Genomic DNA, 9,946 nt, shown 5'->3' with positions numbered 1-9,946 from the left:
GACCTTCGGAAGAGCAGTCGGGTGCTCTTACCCACTGAGCCATCTCACCAGCCCTAAACTTTTTTTTTTTTTAATTCTTTGTGGATTTCACGTCACTCACACAATCTCTGCCCTTGCGCACTCCCTTGCAAAAGATAAAAGAAATAAATATCCTTGTGGAAGCTGTAGTATGCCACAGTATATCCTTTTTGTCTTCTATTTCTTTGCTTGCAAATGTTCATTAAATGAGTCATTGATCTGGTTCAAGGCCTCTGGCTTCTACTACACTATCAATACTGGATCCTCACTGGAACTCCTGTTGTTGCCCTGAGTCATGGAGATTCTTCGGCTTTAGATCTACAGGACTAGCCCTTCATGTACTCCAGCAGTTGATTGTTGGGGTTAGATAGTTGGATAGGCCAAATTAAAGCCCTGGATCAGGGCCTTGGTATCTGAGCTGGTGAGTCTGCCAGCTTTCCCACACTCTCACCATCAGGGGGAGCTCTCCAGCACTGTGTCTAGCCAGCTAACCCACTGTTGCAGTAGGTAAGGGGCAGATGGCTCTCATGACCTTGGGTCTGGCTCACCTATGCCCATGCCTGCAGGGTCAGCTCTGCTGTACTGCCCAGGGCCTGCTTTTCTGTTGTGCTTATGAAGGATAGGACCAGCTCTCAAGCTCCAACAATTTTTAGGAGTTGATTCTCTCTACCAGGGTTCTGAGGATCAAACTCAAGGTTGTCAGGATTACAGGGCAAGTAATCTAACCAGCTGAGCCACCTTGCAGGCCTGCCCTTCTCTTTGGCTTTTATGTCTGCTGGATACAGAGACCCAGTTGGATGTGTTTTCCTGGGGCTCCTGCCAACGCTGGCAGACAGTGCTCATAATTAAGTGACTGATCACAAGCCAGAGACCTAAGAACAGGAACCACAGCTTCCTGTGTGTTTTCTTGCTAGGGAGTTCAACATAACACTTCCTGAAGATAAGCTGAGCTCTAGATGCCCGCCTTTACACCAGTGGTTCTCAACCTTCCTAGTGTTGTGACCCTTGAATACAGTTCTTTATAGTGTGGTGACCCCCTCAATGACAATTGTCTTGATGCTACTTCATAGTTGTGATTTTGCTACTGTTTGAATTTAAAAATCTGATATGTGATCCCCTTGGTGGGGGGTGATTCACAAGTGAAAACTGCTTTACAGGCTCAGGCAAAAAGGTCAAATATAAAGTGTTAAAGCCTTAGGAAGTTTGTTGTCTACTGAGATTTTTAAATCCAGTGACATTGCAGACTTGGAGTTGGACTGCAAGCCAAGCTGCTTAGGTTAGCATTGGGTTTAGGTGGGAAGAGAAGCCCAAGTAACTGTGGTCATGGACTGCCTGTCTTGTTCCAGCCTTCCAGGGGCTGCTTACTCATCCAGAAGTGCTGATCTTTAACGTTACCTTTCAGGCCGGTGTTAGGCATGCTCTCTCCCTGAAAAGACATTCCTCAGACACTTCTGATGACATTTCCACTGTCTCACAAGTCTTAGGGCCACACCTAATTCCAAAGAGAGCTGAGAAATGTATTCTGAGGGCAGGGGCCTATTACCAATAGAGATATTCATAGACTCTGATCTGTAATGTTCAGCAACGGCCATTCCCCATGATTGATGAGAATAACGATGTCAGCGAGGAGGCCTTGAGCGCTGACATTAAGAAACTGAAGGAGAAGCATGACATGCTGGACAAGGAGATCTCCCAGTTAATAGCAGAGTAAGTATTTTGTTTTCTTAGACTTTCCCAGAGCCCAGGCTGGCTGTAAAAGTTGCTATATAGCTGATGACATTGAGCTGATCCTCCTATTCCTTTTAGTGAATAGATACAGGCACAGGCAGCCACGTCTAGTTTTCTGAGCAAGTCTTGTTGCCACACCAGTATGGTTGAGATAACTTTGAGGCACTTGTGGAAGGAATCCTTGCCTCACATGCATAAAACCCTGGGTTCCATCCCATTGCAAGAAAACCAGAGAGCAACAGAACACTAGCCGAGTGCTCACCTGTTCATAAGGCCTTGGGTTTGATTCCAAGTCACATACAAACATTCTTAACTTAGTGCCTAGTAAAATAAGCCTAGCTATATTAGATTGCCATAGGAAAGATTCTAAGTTGTACCAAGTATCTCTGTGACCATTCTAGGAAGTCAGGTTGGGACAAGCCTAGAACCTGGGTCTAGAAAGCAGTGGGAAGTGAAAGCAATGTCCATTCTTCCATGCACTGCTCACTACCATAGGTCCTCTCAGTATGGAGTTTCAGCACCTAGGAGAAGCTGGCTTCACAACTCCTAGACTCCCTTTATGCTCCTTCTCCAACCTTCGCAGGGACTGAGCTGTACTAAAGGGAATCTGCCTAGTGACTCAAGGCCAGGCTCATATAGTGACCATAAATCTCTCCTTCAAGGGACAAGTTTGCTAGGGATAAGGGGATGGGCAGATAAACTTCAGGAAAGCAGGTTCCATCCTGTCATCCGTGTCCCCAAGGCCTGGCACCTAGTAGGACTGTAGGAAATATTTGTTAAATAGTGAACAAATGTCTCAGTGCCACCTGATGAGGGGACCGTACCAGCTTAGCTAACCATGTTGATTCTTCATTGTTCTTCCCCAGGGGCTACCGTGTGATTGAGCTGGAGAAGCATATCTCCCTCCTCCATGAGTACAATGACATCAAGGATGTATCACAGATGCTGCTGGGGAAACTGGGTGAGTCTCAAGGGATGGGAAGGGGCTCCTCCCCTCCTAGGGGTCTTGGAGTTTATTCCTTATCCCCCAACTTGCCCCTGTTCCACTCCTGTTAGCTACCCTGCTCCTGGAATACCCCACCCCTCTTCTCACCAGCCTCTGCTCCCCTGGGTGACCAGCAAAGCAGGCATGCAGTTGTTGCTTTATTTTGTCCCCAGGATCTCAAGCACAGGTCCTACTTGGGAACGATTTTGAGCAGGACTTACCCACCTGCGAGATTGCAGTAATGGTTCCTGTTCTTCATGGCCTGCAGAGACATTGAGATACCATGGCTGCCTCTAATGACCGACCTGCTTCAGTGGCAGCAAGGACCAAGGCAGCTCTTTATAATATGCAGTGGGATTTATTTCCTCCTCCAGCTAAATCCAGAGTCTTGAACCCAGGCAGATGCCTGTGTATTTGTCTGACTAGAACAGTTGTCATGGAAGTCAGGCCAGTTGGGGTAAGATACTGTGTAGAAGCCTTATATAAGCTCATAGCACTTTCCACTGGCTCAGAGTGGCAGACCCTGGTGTTCTGAAGCCAGGAGGAGGATGTTTAGAGTTGCGCTGTTAACAGCTCCTGCCTGAGTTTTAACACTTGTTACAGAGATCCCTGTTGACATCCAAGATCCCACAGCCCAGGGGAACCCAAGTTCACAGCAGAGGGGAGTCATGTGTCATTGGGAATGGGTCCCAGAAGAGGGAGCAGAAAATAGGGAAATGAAAGTGGCTAAAAGGAGTGATCAGAGCCATAAAAGGATGTGGAACGTGTAGTGGGGGATTGAGGCAAGAGTACAAGAGCAGCCTGAGTTCCATAGTGAGCCCGAGTCACAGCACCTCCGGGTCATATGACCTGGAGCATGTGTCCTATCACTTTCCTGACTTTTCAGTGGATATTTACTGGGCATCTACTCTGTACCAGGTACCCTAAGGTGCTGGAATGGTGGTGAAACATGTGGGTTGGGTTTTAGTCCTGATAGTGGGCAGACTGTGTCTGCTATCAGTAGATGAACAGAAATGCTAGTATATTAAGTTCTGTGAAGGGAACAGCAGAGATGGGAATATTGAAGTCTGAAGATGGGGCAGGAGCGAAGAAGATAGGTGTGTCTTAGGCAGAGCAGCAAGAGGAGCAGGGTTGGGGCTGGAGAGATGGCTCAGAGGTTAAGAGCACCGACTGCTCTTCTGAAGGTCCTGAGTTCAAATCCCAGCAACCACATGGTGGCTCACAACCATCCTAATGAGATCATCAGGCCTCTTCTGGCGTGTCTGAAGACAGTTACAGTGTACTTAACATATAATAAATAAATAAATCGAGAGAGAAGCAGAGTCACACAGAGGCCATGCTGAAATGCTTCGTTGGTATAAGGGACCAGGCCAAGCTCCCAGAGACAAGGCTTGGACGGAGAAGCAGGGAGATTACATTTGCCATAAATGATAAGGTGTGAATCTGGGCCCAGAGGTGGTGTGTGGGTGGTCAGGACAGTAACAGTCTCCTCTGAATAGTAATCCACCCTTCCTTTCTTTCAGCTGTGACTCGAGGCGTTACCACCAAGGAATTATATCCAGATTTTGATCTAAACCTGAATGACTGAGCAGCTTCTTGGAGATTTTCATCTACAGCCCCCCACAGGGACAGGAGGATGGGGGCATAAAAGGCAGAGTCTACACAGCATATTCATATGGTTTTCAGATTTTAAAAGATGCTAGAAGCCCTCCAAAGTTTGGGGTGGGTTCTAGAGAAGAGGAGTATTGGGAGGGGTGGGTATTGTCAATGTTAAGTATGTTAAGTAAACATACTTGTGAGTAGGTGTGTGTGGTTGTTCCTTTTGTTAATAAACATATGAGCAGTCTCTGGTTCTGATCCTTGTCTCTACTAGCCTGTGCTACTAGTCAGTGCTTTTAGCCCGTCACACCTGCTGTTGATCACAACAGCTCACTCCTGCTGACTCTCACAGCTGTTAGTCCATGAAAATTATCTTTTTTTAAATTTATTTATGTATGTGAGTACACTGTTGCTGTCTTCAGAAACACTGGAAGAGGGCATCCAGTCCCATTGCAGAAGGCTGTGAGCCACCTTGTAGTTGCTGGGAATTGAACTCAGGAGCCCTGGAAGAGTAGTCAGTGCTTTTAACCCCTGAGCCATCTCTCCAGGCCCCCTTGAGAATTCTTACTGCTGTCCCATTTACCTGAGAAAGGCAGGTGACTTGCCCAGGGTCACACAGTAGCAAGTGTGGCAGGAATTTGAATGAAAGATTGTGCTTTGCAGTGCTACCTCTCTGGGTTGAGAAGGAACAGGTTAAAGTTAGGAGTGAGAGATGACAGCATTGTTAATTTACAAATTTGACCATCAAGATTATGAAATTCATGAGGCTGGAGACATGGCTTATGTTGGGGCCTGGGATAAACCTCATACTGACCACTCAGACACCAGTCTTGAATATCTGATGAAAGTTATTGAATGCTTTCAGACTGATCGATTAAGGCCACAAGAAGGAAAACCTAATTGTGGCACCTGTCCTCTGGGTAGACTTTTTAAATGAAAGACCAGTTTGGTCCTCAGTACAGGATAGAAAGGGTGGATGGGTGGTTTTAGCCAAAAATGTTAACACAGAAAGCACAGCTCCTCCAGGGCCATGCATAATTCTTCCTTGAGGAACAGCAAGCTAACTGCTCCATGGTTTTGCAGAACCACCTCAACTAAAGAGTCTTCTGTCATTCCGATCCCAGTCAACACTGCCACTTACAAGGGTGCAGCTCTCTTAGAGCAAGGGCTAGGATGCAGGCCCATGGGATCCTACCTGCTGTCCCTCCATAGCATGTAACCTGAGGGACCACGTGAACAAGCACACATGACTCAGGCTTGCCAGTGAAGTGAACTACTGATAAATGGAAAAGGTCTATAGTACATGCAAACCAAGGGCCTTTAGGTGCTGCTAGGAGGTTAGTCTTCATTCTGAGAACTGGGCGGTTTTACAACATAAGTGTCAGAGCGTGGCATATTGATTGGCATATGCTTGAGTGAGGTTGGCAATGGATTTTTTTTTTTTTTTTTTGGCTTTTTTGAGACAGGGTTTCTCTGTGTAGTCCTAGCTGTCCTGGAACTCACTCTGTAGACCAGGCTGGCCCTGAACTCAGAAATCCACCTGCCTCTGCCTCCCAAGTGCTGGGATTAAAAGTGTGTGCTACCACTGCCCAGCTCAGAGGTTTGAGCGGGGAATTAATGTCTCTTATTAACTGATTTATGTAGTGAATTCTCTCGCTCGCTCTTTTTAAAGATTTATTTATGAGTACACTGTACACTGTAGATGTCTTCAGACACATCAGAAGAGGGAATCAGATCTCATTACAGATGGTTGTGAGCCACCATGTGGTTGATGGGGCTGGAGAGGTGGCTCAGTGGTTAAGAGCACTGTCTGCTCTTCCTGAGGTCCTGAGTTCGATTCTTATCAACCACATGGTGGCACACAACCATCTGTCATGGGATTTTCTGGTATGCAGGCATATAAGCAGATAGAGAACTCCATATGTAACTCAGTTGGTGAGCTCTGGGTCAGTGAAAGACCCTGTCTGAAAAGGATTAAGGTAGGGGGCTGGTGAAATGGCTCAGCAGTTAAGAGCACCGACTGTTCTTCTGGAGGTCACGAGTTCAAATCCCATCAACCACATGGTGGCATACAACCATCGGTAATGAGAATCAAATAAAAAAGAACCTGAGGGGCCAGGAGTGAGTGGAACAAGAGGGAGAAAGGGAAGGGGGGAAAATAAATAAAATCTAAGAAAAAAAGGAAGAATCGTACATTCTGAATTATAGGTAATCCTTATATCAATATAAGGATCACAGTCTACTTTTTATCCTGGGGCCCAGGTCTCACATCAACAGGAGGTTGAGGGCATCTCATATCTCATCAACAGGAGGTTGAGGGCATTTGGACCTGGTTTCTGCTGGGCATGCATAAAGTTAATCCTGTAGTAGGAGCTGCTCTTATGCTACTCTGTCAACACTGTACCCAGTACCTTTATGTCCAGGCATATGTGGTCCAGCCATGAAAGCACCAAGCAAGGTGAAGGATGATATATATACCTGAGGATCTTGAGGCTTGTTACCTGGATGTGGCCATAAGTCACAAAGGTCTGTGACAATTTTTGGAGGCTGAGAATAATCATCATGATATAAATCAGTTATAACTCTGTCTGTTAGTATCAGACAGCCTCCATACCAAGTCTTTGGCTTATAATATTAGGTCTCACCAGTCCTAGGGTTGAGCAAGAGATTACCATAAACATAAAGCAGAGGATAGCAGTTAATCTGCAACAAATCTTATCTTCAGAGGGCCCTCTGGGTGCTGCTGTGCTGTCCGTCCTTGCTCTGGATATTGATGACTTCTCACAGGTCCTGGGGATGAGAATGGACAGTCCATCTCTGGGCTGGGTCCTGATTTTTTTGTTTGTTTGTTTGTTTGGTTGGTTGGTTGGTTTGGTTTTTTGAGACAGGGTTTCTCTGTGTATCTCTGGCTGTCCTGGAACTCACTTTGCAGACCAGGCTGGCCTCGAACTCAGAAATCCGCCTGCCTCTGCCTCCCGAGTGCTGGGATTAAGGGGATTAAAGGTGTGCACCACCACTGCCCGGAGTCTTTTTTTCTTTTTAATTCTTACTCCTGCACTAGAGAACCTGTTTTCTGACTAAGCAAGCTTGGTCACCAAGGCCATAGAAGTTCTAAACTGAGGCGTTATTTCCTTAATGAACACTTAACAGTTTGAGCACTTTCCTTCTTGGTTGGGAAGGCCTCAGTCCATCCCGAGATGGTACATATAAACCTTTTATAAATATAAAAGATATCTGTGGGCTGGAGAGATGGCTCAGAGGTTAAGAGCACTGACTACTCTTCCAGAGGTCCTGAGTTCAATTCCCAGCAGCCGCATGGTGGCTCACAACCATCTCTGATGGGATCTGATGTGCTCTTCTGGTGTTTCTGAAGACAGATACAGTATATTCATGTAAATAAAATAAATAAATCTTTTTTAAAAGATATTTGTAACCAAACTTTCTTTTTTCAAAAATAAGATTTATTTTATGTGTATGAGTACACTGTAGATGTCTTCAGACACACCAGAAAAGGGCATCAGATCCTATTTTAGATGCTTGTAAGCCACCATGTGGTTGCTGGGAATTGAACTCGGGACCTCTGGAAGAGCAGTCAGTGCTCTTAACCACTGAGTCATCTCTCCAGCCTCTGTAACCAAATTTTCCTGATTTTACCTCAGAGAAGTCTGTTTCCCAGTAGACTCCTGGTGACGTTCCTCTTTCTCTTTTAGAACACTATGTTTCTGGAGCTGGGCTTGTCATCTGACAAGGATGACATCTAGTAACATCCTCCACTTCCTTGGTTAAGTGCTTGAGTAAGAAACTTTGTCGATATTAATTCTTCCATCTTATTCATTCTCAGATGTGTGCTGGCATGGAGATCCTGAATCAAAGTTGTGCCCAAAGTTTTTGGTAGAATGTTTCTCCCATCTGTTGTATGTCACTCTCTGTCCTTTATGTGGGTGTTAGGTAGGAGTTGATAAACCTGGTTTTCTTCTATGGAATAAATTGCATGTTCAAGCAGGACTAGGTCTGGAAGGGTCACCGGCAGATGTGTGAGGGGCTGTTTGGTGGCCCCTCTAGCCATCAGGTCTACTTTATGATTACTGATGGCCTCTGGGGTCTGTTCTTGTTGATGTCCAGGACAATGTATGCTGGCCATTTTCTTTGGGAGCCATAGAGCAGCTAGGAGGTCTTGGATCTCCTGTTTGTTTTAATTGTCTTTCCTTCTGAAGTCAATCGTCCTCTTTCACTGTATATTGTCCTGTGAACATTTGCAGGGGCAAATGCATATCAACTCTCAATGTGATATTAACTAACTTGTCCTTGCCAAATTTGAGTGCCTTAGTGAGGGTCATTAATTCTGCCCGTTGGGCTGTCATCCCACTCAGGAGGGGAAACCCCCATAGGTCTTGTCCAAGTTCTCCACTTCCGACCCTGAATGCCTGGTACTATCTTCCATGTAGCTGTTTCCATCAGTGTACATGTGAGATCCTCACTGGGCCTGGGCCAGAGTCAGGTCTGGCTGGGGTCAGTGCACACACTGCAGGGTCTCCAAGCAGTCATGTATTGGTAGATTTTCTAAGTCCAAATTGGGTGGCAGGGTAGCAGGGTTCAGTGAGGTGCTAGGGACAAAGGACCCTCAGGAGTGGTTAAGCAACAGAAACTGCTAGTGAGTTAGCCAGGCATCTGAAATCCAGTGGTCAGCGAGCTTCTGAGAACCCCCTCCATGGCATGAGGGGTAGTTATGATCGAAGACTGTCTCAAGGCTAAGTTGTCTGCATTTTTAGCCAGGAGTGCAGTAGCTGCTACATACACCTCAAGCAGTTTGGTTATCCTGCTGCTGCTGGGTCCAGTTTTGGAGACAGGCCACTAGTTGTCACCAGGGGCCCAAAATTTGTGACAGCACCCCTTTGGCAATGCCTTAGCTTTTGTCCACAAATAAATGCAAGGGCTTGGTCATCTCAGGCAGCACCAGGGTAGGAGCTGACAACAGTGATGGTTTCAAATCCTGAAAAGCTTTCTCGTGTTCTGCTATCCATAGAAAAGGCTCTTTCTCCCCCCACCCCACCCCCGGTGACCTCATAAAAGGGCTTAACTATTTCAGCAAAACCTGGTATCCAGAATTTTGAGGTTGGCTGCAAAAACCAGCTGACCACAGGAATTTCCATACTTGGTGTCTGGTTTTAGACAGAGGGATGCCTAAGGTAGTTTCTTTACGAGGTGAGAGAGACTTCTTTGACTCCCCTTGAGCTGGAAACCCAAGTAGGTCACTTCAGAGACACAAATTTGAGCCTTCTTAGCCAAGGCCCTATATCCCTGTCTCTGCAGTGTTTCCAGAAGAAACCTGGTTGCTTCTATACAGGAGTTAACATCAGTGGCCGCCAGTAGCAAATCATCCACGTACTGAAGCAAAGAAACACGTGGCATGGTCTGCCTGTACTCACGCTCTCGTGGATCACGCTCCCATGGAGCGTCCATCAAAAATGGTAGATGAGTTTTTGTTTTTTTGTTTTTTTGGTTTTTTTTCAAGACAGGGTTTCTCAGGGGCTGGTGAGATGGCTCAGTGGGTAAGAGCACCCGACTGCTCTTCCAAAGGTCCAGAGTTCAAATCCCAGCAACCACATGGTGGCTCAC

At 46.2% G+C, this 9,946-nt stretch overlaps 1 protein-coding gene across 3 annotated transcripts in view; it reads left to right on the top strand.

Annotated features, from left to right (window-relative positions):
- Swi5 (SWI5 homologous recombination repair protein) overlaps positions 1-4,588 on the top strand; it is a 9,021-nt gene extending 4,433 nt beyond the window's left edge. For 2 of the 3 annotated variants that reach the window (XM_021181535.2, XM_021181549.2), the window contains exons 3-5: positions 1,601-1,725; positions 2,613-2,707; positions 4,255-4,588. In XM_021181535.2, coding sequence (XP_021037194.1) covers positions 1,601-1,725; positions 2,613-2,707; positions 4,255-4,319 — 285 coding nt within the window. In that variant the 3' untranslated portion in view covers positions 4,320-4,588. Of the gene's footprint in view, positions 1-1,600; positions 1,726-2,612; positions 2,708-2,904; positions 3,189-4,254 lie in introns of all 3 variants that reach the window. The other variant, XR_002379660.2, reaches the window with a different exon arrangement.
- Positions 4,589-9,946: the final 5,358 nt, after the last annotated feature.

Source organism: Mus caroli, chromosome 2 (assembly GCF_900094665.2).
Source record: "Mus caroli chromosome 2, CAROLI_EIJ_v1.1, whole genome shotgun sequence".
Classification (NCBI taxonomy): domain Eukaryota; kingdom Metazoa; phylum Chordata; class Mammalia; order Rodentia; family Muridae; genus Mus; species Mus caroli.
The sequence above is the reverse complement of the archived record's forward strand: the minus strand, read 5'-3'. Positions and strand labels throughout refer to the sequence as shown.